At 38.9% G+C, this 18,242-nt stretch overlaps 1 protein-coding gene across 5 annotated transcripts in view; it reads left to right on the top strand.

Annotated features, from left to right (window-relative positions):
* The window catches only part of ADAMTS6 (ADAM metallopeptidase with thrombospondin type 1 motif 6), a 331,625-nt gene that overhangs the window by 300,910 nt on the left and 12,473 nt on the right, over positions 1-18,242 (top strand). For 4 of the 5 annotated variants that reach the window (XM_054487509.2, XM_063664848.1, XM_063664849.1 and 1 more), the window contains 2 exons: positions 10,872-11,048; positions 14,765-14,921. In XM_054487509.2, coding sequence (XP_054343484.1) covers positions 10,872-11,048; positions 14,765-14,921 — 334 coding nt within the window. Of the gene's footprint in view, positions 1-10,871; positions 11,049-14,764; positions 14,922-18,242 lie in introns of those variants that run through there. The other variant, XR_010126390.1, reaches the window with a different exon arrangement.

Here is an 18,242-nt window from a genome sequence, read left to right as displayed (position 1 = left end):
GATCTAAAAAAATTATTATTGAACTAAATATCCCAATTTCTAATTATTACTAATAGATTTTAATGCACACTCAAAAGTTACACAAAAACATACTCTTTGCATGGGTATAGGCCAATGATTATCTCTGGAGAATGCTCCGAAGCATTCATAATTAAATTAATGTCTATACATTACATAACATACATGTCTATACATACATAACCGTGGCTCATCTTGCTTTTCTAGAAATTTTTATTTTTTTATTTTATTTTATTTTTTATTTTTACTTTTATTTTTTACATAGCTAAATAAAACAGAGGACTTCAGATGGACAAACACGTTAATAGTAGTCCCCCCTTATCCACAGGGGACATGTTCCAAGACCCCCAGTCGATACCTGAAACTGCAGATAGTACTGAATCTTATATATACTATATACTTTTTTCCTATCTATACAAACCTATAATAAATTTTAATTTATAAATTAGGCACAATAAGAGATTAACAATAATAATAAAATTAAAATATTATAACAGCATACTGTAATAAGAGTTCTGTGAATGTAACGTCTCTTTCAAAATATCTTTCTATACTGTACTCATCTATTTTCAGACTTCAGTTGATTGTTGGCAACTGAAACTGGAAAATGAAACTGTGAATAAGGAAGGGATTCTGTATTTATCAGTAGGGTAAAGAGGGAAAAATGAAATTTAGGCTCAAGAAAGCAGAAGGAATAAGTAAATATAAAAACAAACTGAGGACTTCTCTGCTTGAACATCTCTGACATAAGGTCAGAAGGACTTGGTAGAGTTCTACTTAAATGAACCTGGTTTAAGTGGCATTCCTGTGCCTTTATTATTTTTACAAGCAATTTTTAAACATTTAATTTTATAATCACCTGTAAGAAGTACAATATTTGCAGAGAACAGAGTTGAGACTCTGGCTGTAGACATGTAATATTTGTGGCTGGATCTGCAGGGTTCAGGCCTGGTGTATTTACTGAGTAACAAATGTAGTTTTCAGTCATTCACTGTCTTGAAAATCTGGTTGATTTTCTGTCATTTTCTTGAAAATATGGTTGAAAATCTCTGTACCTCTGTTACTATAAGATAAAATATCCTTGGCTAAAATAGTGAATTTTGAGGTGTAATTTTTCTAAAATGATTTCTTGCCTAATTAAATGTCATTATGTGTTTAGCTTTACACATAACTGCACATTGTTCTACAGAGGGTTAGTCTTTGTGCATGTATCTTTCAGAGCTTTATTTTTAGTAGGAAACTGCCATCAGGATTTGTTTGTACCTCTTAGCATTTCAGTTTCCTCACCTGTAAAATGGATGTGTAACAGTACTCACTTCATGGAGTTTCTATGAGGATTAGGTAGATTATTACATGCCAAGGATTTAGAACACTACTTGACACAATAAATATTGTGCTGCTTTGTCTTCTTATCCTTCTTTTTTTTTTTTTTTTTTGAGACGGAGTCTTGCTCTGTCACCCAGGCTGGAGTGTAATGGCACGGTCTCGGCTCACTGCAGCCTCTGCCTCCTGGGTTCAAGCAATTCTCTTCCTCCCAAATAGCTAGGAGTACAGGCACGTGCCACCACACCTGGCTAATTTTTTTTGTATTTTTAGTAGAGACAGGGTTTCACTATGTTGGCCAGGCTGTGGTCTCAAACTCCTGACCTCATGATCCACCCACCTCAGCCTCCCAAAGTGCTGGGGTTCACAGGCGTGAGCCACCGCACCCAGGCTTATCCTTCTTATTATCAATCATATCTGGTTTGGTTTTGGTTTGGGTTTCCTGGGGACTTCTCAGATGGAGATGAATGAATTGTCTGTCTTCGCATTCTTTGTCTCCCCTAATTGTAAGCACGACCTGGCATATGATTTTAGGAAAGGCAGCTAGATACTACTACATTCTTAAAATAATAACAGAAGTTTCTTGCCACTGGAAAAAGTTATTAGAATAAACAAGAGATGTATGTCCCAGACTTTAATATGCATACACATGATTATAAAATGTGAAGGAGGCAGGGGAGTGGCACAAGTGCATTTTTTGATGAATGCTTCCGTTAGAAAACTAATCATAGCCTCGAAATACAAAAACTGAGTTCCCTATACATCCTATATGTTTTTGCCTAGCATGTGGATGAAGTGGCCTTGTATCCTCTTGTACTTCACCTCAACTTATTCTTACAATAATTCATGTTTACTATGTATTGTCATGAGTTTATTTCTGCCAGTACTAAGAGCAGCCTGTGAATACAATAATAACAGAGAAATGGATAATAAGTAGGCCCTAAAGTATGGGTCACAAGGCCTAGGATTTAGTTCCAGCTTTACCATTTGCTGTTTATCCTTAATGAAGTCTCTTAAGCTTTCCTCATCTGTAATAATTCTTAAAAATTTGTTTAATAATGTTTAATATTTGAAAATATTTTCTGAACCGTTCATCTTTAATGAAATGTAAAGTAGTATAGTAGTGTTTTTGTTACCAATGATAATATTAAGCTTTAAGAGAGTGGCAGAAATCCTCTTAAGTCTTTGGTTTGAACAGTGGAGGAGACTTGGCATGAAGTGAAGAGGATTGAAATAAGTGGAACAAGTTCAAGAGATAGAAATGGACTCGACACAAGTGAGGCAAGCTCAGAGACTTGGATTAGGGCTTTATTCATTCTACAGAAATTATTGCATGTCTTGGTTTCTTGAAATAAAAGTGATTGTTGTATTAAATTAGACAATACATACAAAGTACATAGTACAGTGCCTGACATCCAGAAAACACTTAGCAAGAATTAGTATTAGAATGGCTCCACCATTTAATATATATGTGACTTTTTACCAGCCACTCTAAGTTTGTTTTCTCATTTTAAAAACAGAATAATAATTGCCACCTCATAGGAGAGTTGTAAGGACTATATAAATTATAGCATTTAGCACACTTGGTATATACAGTATTTATTAAATGACAGATGCTATTAGTGGCAGTAGTAGTAGTAGTTACTGTAGCTGCAACAGCAACACTACTCGCTTTGTGCCTGACACTGGGCTAGCACTGGAGAATATTGGAAATTATTTTATATGGCTGACATATAGAGAGATGAGCCGCAAGAGATAAGCAGAGCCTTACTACTGTGGTGTACTAAGCATATATAGAGTTTGAATTTCTATCTTGAAGGCAATAGTAAGCCATTAAGGGATTTTTTTTTTAATCAAAATGCAGTATAATTGGATTTGTGCTTTAGAAAGATCCCTCTGACTAAAGTTTAGGGAGTGGATTTGAGTGAGGCAAGAGGAGGAAACAGGAGACCTACTAGAAAGCCATTACAAAATTTCATATGGGAAATGATGTTTGTCTGAAGTAAGGTTAGTGGCAGTAGAGATGGAGAGAAATCAACAGGTGTGAGACAGATTTTGGAGTTGGATTAATAAGATCTAGTGATGGATTGTAGGGGTAGAGTGAGGTAGCACCAGGTTACGAGGATATTGATTTGGCTATGAAGAGGAATAAAAGGAATCAGGAATTTCTGTCTTGATCTTCACTCCCTAACTAAAGCCTCTTCTCGAGCTACACTGAAAATACTGTGTTATCCCCCTTCAAAATGCATCTTAATGAAACCTTTTCTAAGTTGGAGGAAATGCATTCTGTGATTATATTCATTGTGATAAAGAGTTTGCATTGAATCATTGATGTTCATCTGAAAAATTTGTTAATATTTTTCTGTCTTTCTATGACATACACCAGGCTCAAAGATTGCCCCTAACAAAATCCATGTGTGTACATGTGCACGGTGTTCACCTAGATAGCCCCATCCACAACTAGTACATCTTGATTTACCCAATGGTAAATCAAAATTATCACCTTTCCAGATAAACAAGAGCATATATTTATCAAGTGTTTACTCAGAGTCCTCAGCTGGCTCCTGGGGTGTGTGTGTGTGTGTGTGTGTGCGTGCGTGCGTGTGCATGTGTGTGTTTATGTGCGCATGTGTGTGTTTTCATGCACACAAGCATGCAAAGATGAAACAAATGGAGTAATTTTAAGGAGCTTATAATCTAGTAGAGATGAAAAGACATGTAAATACATAATTATAAAACAGGCTGATGGTGTTAGGGGCACGATAATTTATGTGTTCTACATCCACTTATATGGTACTTTTAACATTAACCTGTTTCCATGTCTGTCTCCTAAATAAGACTCTGAGCTCCTTGAGGGTAGAGACTATTTCATTCATTTTTTTTTTCCTGAAGGTGGACAGGATTCTTTTTATTTTTTATCCAAGTAGCCTAAATGACAAAAAACCAGTATCCGCATTCATTTCCACACAGTCCTAATTCATGACAAATGTACTTATTTTCTGCCATATAGCCTCTTTCCTAATTAAGAGAACCACATCCTATTCCTAACTTATTACTATTAATGACAGCACAGGCATCAAACTTCAAGGTGACTTGTTTGGGCACCCCTTTTTCTTTTGTTTTGGCTAACACTTTACTTGTATTGTTTATGAGCCCCCACCAGTCCTCAGTCCTTAATCTTATTTCACAAACTATGGTCATGGGAGGCTCAGATGGGTCATAACACACATCAGGTTGGTCATTTCCTGGGCTACATACCTTGTATAGAATAGCATTATACAAACAAGTTCTTTTAGAGTCCTGGTACACTTATAATAACCATGAAATAATAGGACTGTAGCAACTTTTTGTCCTACCTCAGTGACTTGATGTATACACTGGAAACAGTCCTCAGTCTGAGGAAGGTCAGTTGAAGCCCTTACTGTACAAGTCCAAATTTTAAGGAAAATGAGTCCCGTGATGAGTTTTCTCATGCTTCAGCCGTGTGTGGACCAGTCAGCTTCTGGGTGTGACTGGAGCAGGGCTTGCCGTCTTTTTCAGAGTCACTTTGCAGGGGTTGGCGAAGCTCCCGTCCACGTATAGCTCACAGTCTACTGATGTTCAAGGACGGTCTCGGAGGTTGGGCCTGCTAGAATAAACTGAGTCCAACACCTCTACACAGTTATGTTCAACTGGGCTCTCTGATACTGGGAGCAAGGTGGTGGGGTTTAGGGTGTTGCAAACTTCAATGGTTATGCGGGGATTTTCACATAGCAAGCTTTGGTACTTGGTTAATCTGGCATTTGTTAACCAATGATGTCCTTTGGTAGTCATTAAAGTTACCACAGTATGGGGGGCATTTATATTCAGGTTTTGCCCAAGGGTTAGTTTATCTGCTTCTTGTGCGAACAGGGCCATTGCTGCCAGGGCCCTTAGACATGGGGCCAGCCTTTGGAAACCCCGTCTAGTTGTTTTGAGAGATAGGCCACTGGCCTTGGCCAGGGCCCCACAGTTTGGGTTAAAACTCCAACTGCCATTTTTTTCTCTTTCTGACACATAGGGTGTAAAGGGTTTTGTCAGGTCAGGTAGCCCCAGGGCTGGGGCCGACATGAGATTTCTTTTAACTCATGAAAAGCTTGTTGCTGTTGGTTGTAATAGATGTAGTTTATCCAATCTACATTTTTATTAACTGCCACCCACCAAAATATTGACTCAAATCCTGCCTCTATTTGATTGCAAGCTTTAAATTGATCTGGTATTCCCCGTGAGACTCCAATTGCGTCTAAATAGACGTGAGAGTTGAAAGACCCATAAGGGGCTTCTCTCGCACAATGTCTTATTTTTCCTCCCTCTAGTTGATGAAATGTCAGGGTTAAGGGATAGCTAATTGGACTAAAATACAAGTGCCACTCCAGTTATTCAGCAGAGTGCCCAGTAAAGGTCCACCACAATACCACCACACATCTGCTCAGGGATGAACAAGAGCCGACTGATTGATAAGCTCTTGAAACTTCTTAAGCTCACTGCATCCCTTCAGGTCCTCAAGGAAGCTAAGTTTCCTCCCTGTCGTGAGAGACACGAAGTGAACTTAGCATTGGAAGATGGAGGCTGGATGGCCCTCAGGGACTGACCTGCAAGGTGCTGGACTTGGGATATAGCAGAGAGAGCTTGGCACGACTTATTACTCCAGGCTGTAGAATCCTGGAAGAGAGCTACCATGCAGCCCACGCCTGGTCGACTGGAGGACCACCTTAGTGGAAAGGGGACAGTCTGGGCCTCTGGCCTGCCGTGTGCACAAGCATAATAATTGCTTGTTTAACGTGCAGATGGAATATTTTATCCATTCCAACCAGGCATTTGCATCTTGGTATCCTGTTTTAATTGCCAAAGTTTAAGTCTTTAACTTTTATGATCCTCTAGTAAGATGAATGTATGATTTTAGGGAATTACAAAAACTGGTGGGGGCAGTCCATCCTTGCTCTTTAGCGGTCCACAGAACGTTGGACCAACTACGGCATAAAAGCTCTACCTTGGGGGGCAAGAATCCTGGCTGACGCTGGGGTCTTTATTGAAATTTCCCCAGATTAAATGGTCCTAATTTACTAATGCCCAGTCTGAGGAGAGTCAGGAGGGACAGAGGTACTTTTCTGAAGTAGAGAGCTGTCTTTGACTTGGCAGGTCCCCACAAGGTATAACAAGGCAAGCATTAAATGCAATAGTTTGAGGCGAAATTGACTTGGTTATGTTAATAACTAGATGGTCAGCAATAGAGCGAGGGAAGAAGAGTAATAGAATAGATGAAAGAGTTAAATTTTTCTTAGCTTTAGTTTGGTAGGTTTTTCCCCTGGGACTATGGCCAATGACTCTGGAGGTGGGGGCACTCTGACTCTGGTGTGATGAGTCCATCCCTTTTCCGCTCTACGAATGGCAGTCTCAGTGGTTAACAGCACAAGGTAGGGTCCTTCCCAGGCTGGCTCGAGTTTTTCTTCTTTCCACCCTTTGATGAGAAGGTGATCTTCAGGCTGGTGCTGGTTTACTGGAAATTCTAGGGGTGGTACCCGTGCTAAAAGACTTTTAGTTTTGAGGGAAAGGAAAGTGGAAGATAAACTAAGTATATAATTTCTAAGAAATTGACCTTTTGTTTTAAATGTGGGGACATCAGCAGCGGACTTTATAGTTCTCAGTGCCTTTCTACTGAGAAATTTCCTTTAGCTATTCCTTTACCTATTTTTATTAGTTTTTAGACCAAAGAAGCCAAACACCATTTTATATCTGACAATGCTTCCTGTATGATTTTTATACCAGATAAGCTAAATTTCACCTTTATATTACTGTGCTATTAATGTTAAACTTAGTTTTAATAAACTTTGTAGACATTTATTCAATTTTTAATGTCAGACCATAAGGTAAGATTTTTATAGACTCTTTTTAACCTTTTATAATCTTTGTTAAAGAGCAGGTTAGTGCTTTAAGAAAAACCCATTGTGTTTTTACTTTAATGTCCAGTTCACAGAAAAACTGGATGATACCCCTTTAACTTTAGCCAATATGTTTACACACAGAATTTTCCTTACAATTAACGTTTTAAAACTTGCTTAAATCTTCAAAACGATATATATTTTTTAACCTTTTAATGTAGGTAAAAATTTACATTCTTATGCCTCCTTATAATCCTTTTACCAAAGGTATATTTTACTTTCCTTATACACCTTGCACATAAACTGTTTTGTTTTACATTCAGGAGGCCTAGTTACTTTTAAATTATACAACATTTCTTGCATAAATTCTTTTTTTTAATAACATTTTTTTCTTTCACGACTTTCACAGACAATTTTTCGACATGCCTCAACTTTCTGACTTATTACAAACATTTCTTTCTTTAAACAACCAGTTAATTTATTTCAGGACAAGAATTTCCCATATAACACTCCTTTTACATAAATTCTGCCCCCCCCCCCCCCCGCCTTTTTTCCCTTTTTTTTTCGAAGATGATAACCATTCTTTTCCAAAGCGAACTTCTTTTATGTCTGTGGACTAGACTGTCTAAGGCCACGGATTAGAAGTTACTATAATACATGTTACACTGTTAACTTTTAGCCAACTTTACTTTTGTTGAAAACCTTGTTAAGTTTTGGATTTCAATTATCCTTTGCTATTAATAAGACCTTGTTCAGCCCAAATTAACTTAGAATTGGTATAGATGGTTTTTTTTTTTCTTTCAATTACCTGGGAGGAACCATCGATTGTCCTGTCCTGAAGGGAGTTCCTCCTAGGTCTGGTCAGACCTTTGTATGGTAATTAAGATTTAGATCCCCTGTTAGGAAACCTGCTGAGTTAAGGGAATTTTCAGTGGTTAATGTTAAATCATCCTTTTTTTTTCCTTAGGATACTTCTGAACTGGTGAGATGTGCTCACAATGAGGTTTCCTCTAAAAGTTTTTTTTTTTACTTTTTTCTGTTAGCAAAGCAGTTGCCTACAGATTGAATGCTTCTGGGCCATCCACAGGTTACTGGGTTAAGGATTTTTGATAGGAAGGCCTCAGTGCTTTTGGGAATACGCCCTTGTTTACACTGACAACAAAGTGGTATTAGAGTGTTACAGGATTATGGAGAATATCTTTAATTATCAATTATAGGTTTTAAATTTACCTTGGCTTTTAAAGGAATAGGGTACACTGTTTTTTTTTCTTAACTACTTGTGTATTTCTCTTTCTTTCTTTCTCTCTTTGACTTTCTGTCTCTCTCTTTTTGACTTTGCTTTTGCCTCTGTCTCTTCCTGCCTCTCTGCCTCTTTCTCTCTCTCTCCTTGACTCCCTCTTTGTCTGTCTCTTCCTCTCCCTCTCTTTGCCTGTTTTTCTCTCTCTTTCCTCCTCTGTCTCTCTCTGCTGGTCTTTCCTTGCCCCTGCCAGCCACTTATGCTGCTGTTCTGTCAACCACTGGTGGGGGGTTGTGGGGTCTAAAACCAGCTGTAACCAAGGGTCTATGTATGGGAATTGGTCTGGGTGCCCTGGCTTACAGGTTACCTTGTGCCATACCTTTGAAACAAGGGACCTGTCCAGGCTTCCTTCTGATGGCCAACCCACCTCTAATGCTGGCCAGTCTATTTCACACAAAGTTCTCAGTTTTCCTGGTGTCATAGTAACACCATAATCTCCCTTAAATCCTTTCTTGAAATTTTTCAACATAGTTGCTAGTGGGGTGGGCTTACTTTGTGCCCGACCCATGCTTCTTCGAGACAAAACACCATGCTCACACCACAAAACAAAGAACGAGTAAAAAGGGCACACACACACACTTTTACAGTTTACACCAAACCCAGAATCAAAACCAAAATCAAGAGTATCCAGAAATCCAAGCCAGGTCAAAACCAAAACCAAAGTATCAAGCAATCCAAGTCAAGTCAAAAACAAAAACCAAAGTACCGGTACAGGCAGACCGTGGGTGATCAGGCCACGCTTCCCCTCAAATGGAGTGGGCAAGTTCCAAAGACTAGTCTTACCAAGTTTCAGATGTCCAGACTCCAAGTGCCAGTTCCTTCCCGGTGTTCAGCCACTGCATTGATCCTCCACGGGGGCCTGCCACGCGCTCCTCTGGCGAGGCGTTCCACCGGGCCAATTGCCTACCCAGGAGTGCTCTCAGGATCCGCATCGCTCAAGCTGGCTGGAGTGCCCCATAGGGATGCTCCACAGGGCAGGCCTAAGCTGCCTAAGGGGCTGCCTCGACCATCTGACTGTCCATTAATCACCTTGCTTCCCGGTCAGGGAACCAAGAAATGTAGCAGAACAAGCCGCAGACAAAACCCCTCAGACACGGAGTTAAAGAAGGAAGGGCTTTATTCGGCCAGGAGCTTCGGCAAGACTCACGTCTCCAACAGCTGAGCTCCTATTTCATTCATTTTTATCTCTCTCCAGTCTAGTGTAGTTCCTGTAGGAGATCTGGAAATGTTTCTCGCATGAAAGGTATATATACAGTGCTTCCAGATGTTGCAGGTAAGATCCTCACTTGATTGAGGGGAAGTATAGGTTTTTGTTTTTTTTTTTTGAGACGGAATCTTGCTCTGTCTATAGGCTGGAGTGCAATGGCGCAATCTCGGCTCACTGCAACCTCCGCCTCCTGGTTCAAGCACTTCTCCTGCCTCAGCCTCCCAAGTAGCTGGGGCTACAGACACACACCACCACACTCAGCTAATTTTTGTATTTTTAGTAGAGACAGGGTTTCACCATGTTGGCCAGGATGGTCTTGATCTCTTGACCTCATGATCTGCCCACCTCGGCCTCCCAGAGTGCTGGGATTACAGGCGTAAGCTGCTGTGCCCAGCCTGAATTACATATTTTAAGGAAGGGTCCAGACATACAGGGGAGAAAGCTGGAAGACTCAAGTCAGCTACCATGTTAAATAGGTGACTTCTAGAAACACCTGGAGATGAGGTACATAAGATTTGTGACATAGGGAAAAACATCCTTCCCTCAGTATGAAGAACAAACAGACCCAATTCTAAAGAACAACTTCCCTAGATTTGTAACTGATGGACAGGGAAAAGTCCAGAGATTTTCTGTGCAAGAAATCTTCACCTGTGACCAAGTGTTCTTAGTGACCCGACATAAGAATAGTTTATCTAAATCAACCCTGAACTTGCTTCACAGAGACAAGTTCTTTTGGTCTACTAATAACATACAAATTCCTTTTAGAAGACTACGCCCACCAAGTAGGAAACGAAGGTTTCCACATTCCAAAAATTAGCAGAATCTTATCGCAGCTGACGAGGCTAAGGATAGAGAGGAATAGAGGAATCAACCTATCCCCAATAGAGCAAGAAAATAAGTTAGCCAAGAAAAGCAAATGTTGGATTTAGCTCTTCAAGACCTTAAGAAAAAGATAAAAGTACCTCTGCTTAAAAACTTTAAAGAACTTTGTATCTGAGAGACTTTGCCTAGAACTTACTATATGTGTATATTCTATACTAAAACACACATTTACGTGAAGAAAGACTTTCCTCAAATTTTCCTCTGTCTTTAAACTGTCGTGATTCATTACTATTTGTTTTATTTCCAGTGTACTCCAAAATGTGGTCCAGGATTCAAGCATCGGATTGTTCTGTGCAAGAGCAGTGACCTTTCTAAGACATTCCCAGCTGCACAATGTCCAGAGGAAAGCAAACCTCCTGTCCGCATCCGCTGCAGTTTGGGCCGCTGCCCTCCTCCTCGCTGGGTCACAGGAGACTGGGGCCAGGTAAGGCGTTTGTACTGTGGGCTCCTGCTAAAATAGCACCTTGAGACACAAACCTGAGGTTCCTTGTGTGGTCATTGTAAGGGCTTGAGAGATGAGTAAGAATTAACACGTAGAAGTCTGAGGCATGAGTGTGAAACAGTGCACAAACCACAGCCGCCACATGTGGACACATACAGAGTGAGCTAGTGATTCTCCCACACCCACACACTTCCCACTTCAGATTCTATACTTCAGATCCATTGTAGGTTAAAATTAAAAGAGAAATAGAATAACCGATAGAGATTTGAACAAGCTACCAAAACTTTGGATTTTAGTCCCAGCTCTCAACTGAAAAGGAACAAATCTGTTAACACCAGTGTCTTCATTTTCCCACTTGCAAAACAGAGATAATTACTCTTTTTTTTTTTTTTTTTTTTTTTGAGACGGAGTCTCGCTCCGTCGCTCAGGCTGGAGTGCAGTGGCGCGATCTCGGCTCACTGCAAGCTCCGCCTCCTGGGTTCATGCCATTCTCCTGCCTCAGCCTCCCGAGTAGCTGGGACTACAGGTGCCCGCCACTATGCCCAGCTAATTTTTTGTATCTTTAGTAGAGACGGGGATTCACCATCTTAGCCAGGATGGTCTCGATCTCCTGACCTCGTGATCTGCCTGCCTCGGCCTCCCAAAGTGCTGGGATTACAGGCATGAGCCACCGCACTCAACCAAGAAAATTACTCTTAAACTCACAAAAAAGTTGTGGGGTTTTTAATTAGTTTGATGATGTGATTGACAATCCTTGAAATATTATTAATACTTATTCATGAATTGATTTGTTTTTATCTGATGGACGCTATGAATTGGGAAACCAGTATATAGGAATTTTGGTATGTATTTTTATATTAGACTCATTTCCACCTTAAGTTCCAGTTCTTATTTTTTCTTTTTTCTGTCTTATCTACTTTTAAATTGTGTTATCTTTCTGTAGGCCACCTTAAATTCTATAAAAACAAGTCGGTTCTCAGCACAATATTAAAATTTTGTGAAGTAATATGTTAATTAGCTAGATTTAGTCACTCCACAGTGGGTATATGCTTCAAAACATCATATCATACATGATAAACAGACATAATTTTATTTTCCAATTAAAAAAATTCTTAATAAAAAAGACCAAGTTGGTATACTTAGATAGAAGGAAAATTAAGTATTGTTCTTCTAAATGTCAAAGAAGAAATCTATTAGGTTACATTAAAAAATAATGCCCCAGAAAGTAAATATCTAACCATAATCAATGCCCTTATCCTGTAGTTTCATAACTGACCTGTAGCAAGTCATTTTCTAATATTTGAGACTCAAATAAATCATAATGGCATATTGTGATTTATGCCAGCATGATTTTGTTTGTGCTCTGGGTCTGCCTTTACTTATTAAAAATGGCATTTCATATAAGTAGTTGCCAAAACTCTGGCCAAAATTCAATATTTCCAGAGTACAGTAACATCTAGACACCTCTTTTGTTTCATTTTGGAGAGGGCAAAGATTTTCAGTACCCATGAAGGGAATTAAGTATACTTGCTCTGTGCTCTGCACTTTGAGGAGACAAAAGAAATATAATCATAAAATAAGTAATGCTTGGCTTCTCTATAGCAGTATTTAGTTTAATTTACAAAATGCTCAAGTAGAATACACATGACAGTGTTAAGCACTGTATACAGTTAAGTGTCAAATTATGTTTCACTATAGAAGTGTGACAGCTTCACAACACATGATTGATATGATGCTATTAAAGAATCAGAGCAGACATGCTACATGATTTTTATTTTAAACCAGGCAGGCATTTCCTTCTCTATATTCTTTGCTGCAGTCTACTGTATAAAAGTCAGTTGAAAGTTTTTGTGTTTTAGTAATTTTGCTGAATTTACCATTGTCAATTTGAGATTATTCTTTTAAATGTTGTTAAGTCCTTTTCTTCCCATTTACAATTTCAACTCAGTTTCCTAAAATTCAAAATAACCAGTGAAAATACATTTTCAAAGATGCTTTAATATATTTTATAGTACATTTATTTGTCATCCTGTATGAAAACTTTTTTTTTTTTTTTGAGACAGAGTCTTGCTCTGTCACCCAGGCTGGAGTGCAGTGGCACAGTCTCGGCTCACTGCAAGCTCCACCTCCTGGGTTCACGCCATTCTCCTGCCTCAGCCTCCCAAGTAGCTGGGACTGCAGGCGCCCACCACTATGCCCAGCTAATTTTTTTGTATTTTTAGTAGAGACAGGGTTTCACCATGTTAGCCAGGATGGTCTCGATCTCCTGACCTCGTGATCTGCCTGCCTCGGCCTCCCAAAGTGCTGGGATTACAAGTGTGAGCCACCGCGCCTGGCCAAAAATATATATATTTTTAAGGCTCGTCATGAATATCCTTACAAGTCCTGTGGGTGCTTTCAGAGTTTTTGCAAACAAATCCAACAGGGCTTCAATGTGTTGACTCTGTAAACATCACCATTCCCTGTGTTGGCACCAGTTACTTCCTCATGCCTTTGATTCCAAATTTCATAGGCTTTCTGGTATTCTCGATGGCAGGCCCATAGATTAACCCAGCTTCATTCTTCACCCTCAGCAGCTGATCAGTCCCAAATGAAACTAAGCCTCTTGGACAGTAACTTCAGTCCTGAAGTGACTGAATCCCAGAGTAGATGCAAAAGGAGAGGGAGACACGCTCATTTGAGAACACAGACTACTTCTCAGGTTTGTGTGGCTGGCAATCCCTTAGAAAACCTGAGGGACTTATTTAAGCTCTTTTTTTTTTTTAAATGACCCCATCACCAGGCTCCACGGCTGTCACTGCTATTATATTGAACTAATAGTTTAATCACATACAGGACACTCCAATAAGCCATCAGGTTATTTACCTGCACACCTATAATAAATAGGGAGCAATAGTGATTTCCTAGCCCTACAATCTCTCATTATTCTACTTCATCACAAGGATTTTCTCATGACACTCCTGCTAGAGTTCACCAGCCTTGCTGGGAATTGTTGGAGTGATAGCAAGAAATCTCTATGTATTATCTTCTGGGAAGTATATTGAGTCTATTTGCTAGGGTAATAACATGATCTTTGACTTTCCAAACCAGTTTGATAGTAGAATGACCTAATCATACACCTCTCAAAAATGAACCACATGTGGGCTTTAAAAGTTAATATTGTGGCCAGGCACGATGGCTCACACCTGTAATCCCAGCACTTTGGGAGGCAGAGGCGGGCAGATCATGAGGTCAGGAGATGGAGACCATCCTGGCTAAGATGGTGAAACCCCGTCTCTACTAAAAATACAAAAAATTAGCCAGATGTGGTGGCAGGTGCCTGTAGTCCCAGCTACTCGGGAGGCTGAGGCAGGAGAATGGCGTGAACCCGGGAGGCAGAGCTTGCAGTGGGCTGAGATTGCGCCACTGCACTCCAGCCTGAGCAATAGAGCGAGACTCCGTCTCAAAAAAAAAAAAGTTAATATTGTGGCTGGGCATGGTGGCTCATGCCTGTAATCCCAGCACTTTGGGAGGCCAAGGCAGGAGGATTGCTTGAGGTCAGGAGTTTGATACCAGCCTGGCCAACATAGCAAGACGCTGTGTCTCAAAAGAAAAAAAAAAAGTTCATATTGTGTTGTATTTGAAATGACATAGTGTATTTTTTACCTCCTGAAAATTGTTGAGATTAATGTTTTGTTTCTTTGTGTCTTTGGATTTAGTGTTCTGCTCAGTGTGGCCTTGGACAGCAGATGAGAACTGTGCAGTGTCTCTCCTACACCGGACAGGCATCTAGTGACTGTCCAGAAACCGTTCGGCCTCCATCAATGCAGCAGTGTGAAAGCAAATGTGACAGTACCCCCATTTCTAATACTGAAGGTGAGTTTTTCCATGGAGGAGGGGCCTGTAGTCTCTAATGACCCACCTTTACTGTTCCCAGGGTTTGAAGAGCACAATAAACCCACTACTGTAGTGTAGTTTGAGTAGAGCATTTGTGAAAGCTGCTTATATGCAGACAGCAATCAGGAAACCAAAGTTTTTTCCTGACTTTTTAAGTAACTTTATGACCTTGTTAAGTCACTTAACCTCTCTGGAGCTAAGTTTATCTATAAAATAAGAAATTGGAGTAGATAATCTCTAAGATCATATCCAGCCTTGTATTCTGTTTGATTTATAGTAGGACTTTAGAGCTGTTTCCTAATGAACTACTCTTGAAGTGCAAACTTCTGTTTCTTTTTGGATATGACAGTGGATCTCTATCATTCTGAAGATTTAAATTCATTCTTGTTATACATATAATGAAAGCATATGTTTGAAACTACTTGCATTTTAAATGCTAATTTTCTTATCGTAGAAAAGTAGAAAAATAATTATGTAGCTGTTTATAAAGGAGGACAAAGGTCTTTGTGCTCTGGAATTTCTCTTTCTGTGTTTTATTCATTGGGAAATCCCTTTATTAACAGCAGACGCCCCACCCCCCGGCCACAATCGTGACTTTTTAAAATCTGTTATTTAAATGAAAGTAATTTCTTTATTCATTTAGCCATTCATTAGGAATTGCTTGAATGCTACTATGTGCGAGTCACTATGACAGAAATTATCAGGAATGTGAAGACAAAGATGGCGTAGTGCAGAAGTTTAGACTGCCTTCTCACATGAAAATACAGGAGGGTCAAATATATGCACATGAACAACAGCTGAAGCCACAAATTTAAATTATAAGGCCCTGAAAAAAACCTATCATTAGTATATAGTCAAATAATTTGTTAATATTTTTCAAGTGAAAACTATATGTTTATAAACATCTTCAAGAGAGATCTCTTTCTTTTGATCAACTCTGTCTAATTCAAAGGATTCTTAAAAATTATACTCACTATTTAAAAGTGTTTTCTTGGGAATTTTGTTTTAAGAAAGTGATCTTGTATGACAAGATCCAGACACCTTGCATCTTTGCAAATGGTCAGTTTTTTTATACTTAAGCCTCAACACAATGCACTTATTATACACATAATTTACCCTTTCAAAAATGTATAACCCTATGCTACATTAATTAAAAATCACGGCTTTAAATTTTGCAGAATCTCTGGCTTTACTGCTACTTCTTTTTTGTTCCTTTAGATTCTGGAAATCTAGCTTTCCCTCTCTTGAGAAGGGCTCAAAATCCATAACAAACAAAAGTATTTTTCTTGGAAAAAAATTGTCTTTTAAATTATCTTTAAAAAAAAAATCTCTCAGCTGGGTGCGGTGGCTCACATCTGTAATCTCAGCACTTTGGGAGGGTTGAGGTGGGAGGATCACTTGAGCCCAGGAATTCAAGACCATGCTGGGCAACATAGTGAGACATTGTCTCTACAAAAAATAAAAAAGTTAGCTAGGCATGGTGGTATGTGCCTGTAGTCATAGCTCCTTGGGAGGCTGAGGCAGGAGGATCACTTGAACTCAGGAAGTTGAGGCTGCAGTGAGCCCTGATCATGCCACTGCACTCCAGCCAGGGCAACAGACTGAGACTCTGTCTCAGAAAAACACCCCCAAAACAAAACAGAACAAAATCTGTCTTCTGTAAGACTCCAGCAAATAATTTCTTTTATCCATTGTAAGTTAGCAATAGATCACATGAGTTTGGGGTTCTCTTTTTCTTTCAGAATTGGAAGATACAAGGTTAAGGTAGGAGACAGGATATAACTATCATATTAAATTGTTCCATGTTGGGTATTATGTTAGGCCCTTTATATATATTATCTGTCTTATGTATCTCACATACACAAATAGATCTCTCTCTGCAAGTGTGTGTGGGTGTGTGTGTGTAGTATCTTATATAATCCTGACAACAAGCTTCTAAGAGTTGGTATTATTAATGAGGAAAGTGAGGCACAGGGGAAGATAGTGATTTGCCTAATTTAAAGATTAGGAAGTAGTAGAGTCAGGATCTGAACCCACATTTGGTAGGGTCCAAGTACCTGTCCATTTCAACTATATTTACATGCTATTCTTAATTTAGTCTTTAAAGTAGGGTATTTTGACATAAAAGCAAGAGTTTCTGATTTTGAAGTAAAACATTTCTGGCATGACTGTCAGCCTAATTCAATAGATTAAGCCTAAGTCATTGCTGAAAGAACTGCCTTTTGACATGCCTAAAACAATATGTCTGTGGGAGTTATGCTCATAGCTTCATTTCAGACAATTTTAATAATTTCTCCAAAATCTTCTCTATAATGCATAATCATTATAGATAAACTTTGCAGTTTATGTTTAATAAGTTTCAAAACTATTTTCAGAGTAGGCAGAATATCATTTGTACCTGTGCTAATTTCTGCCTTAAGGGAATTGTCTTAAAATGGATATGTGTTAATTTGAGGTTTCTTGGGTTATTTGGAGAAACACCTCATGGTTATTTCATCTACCTGGCTAAATCGCTTTTTATTAATATTATTCTAAAGTAAGCAGTAAAAACAATATATTTAGACTTCTCAGTAAAGGAGGAAATTTTTAGGAAATTATTAATCCTGCAAAGTATGACTCATGTTAGAATCATTATTATCTAAACCTGTCAACTCATTTAAAAGAAAGAAGATAACTCTCTTTACAAAATTAGATTTAAAGTACAAATGATACGTCTGTCATAACTTGTTTTGTGTTCTCTTTAATTTCCCAATAGCATATATGGAATGCATTTAAATATCTGAAACTATTTATTCATTTAATCAGCAGCTAATTATTGAATGCTTTCTGTGGCCAGCCTCTGCTATTTATTATGGAAAATTTAAATATATTTATAAGTTCATAGTCTTTCAGGGCAAATACTTAAATGAAAATTTTTTTAATTCAAAAAAATTTAAGAAAGGAAGGTGAAATGTGTTGTGTGGAGCAGTTTACACAAGTGCTCAAATGAAGGACCAATGACTTAACATTATCCATCAAGGCAGGCTTCATAGACTAAGTAATCAGTAAGCCATCTATGTAACACATAGTTGGAAAAACCCAGTGTGTACCTTGGGAAAAGTGAGTAAAATATTATGAGCTGAATTACAAGTTTTCATCCATAGAGATATGGAATGGACAGATAACATAGATTTCAAAAGAGACAAGGAGGCTGGGCATGGTGGCTCACACCTGCAATCTCAACATTTTGGGAGGCCAAGGGGAGAGGATTGCTTGATCCCAGGAGTTTGACACCAGCCTGGGCAACATAGGGAGACTCCT

Source organism: Pongo pygmaeus, chromosome 4 (genome assembly GCF_028885625.2).
Source record: "Pongo pygmaeus isolate AG05252 chromosome 4, NHGRI_mPonPyg2-v2.0_pri, whole genome shotgun sequence".
Taxonomy (NCBI): Eukaryota; Metazoa; Chordata; class Mammalia; order Primates; family Hominidae; genus Pongo; species Pongo pygmaeus.
The sequence above is the reverse complement of the archived record's forward strand: the minus strand, read 5'-3'. Positions and strand labels throughout refer to the sequence as shown.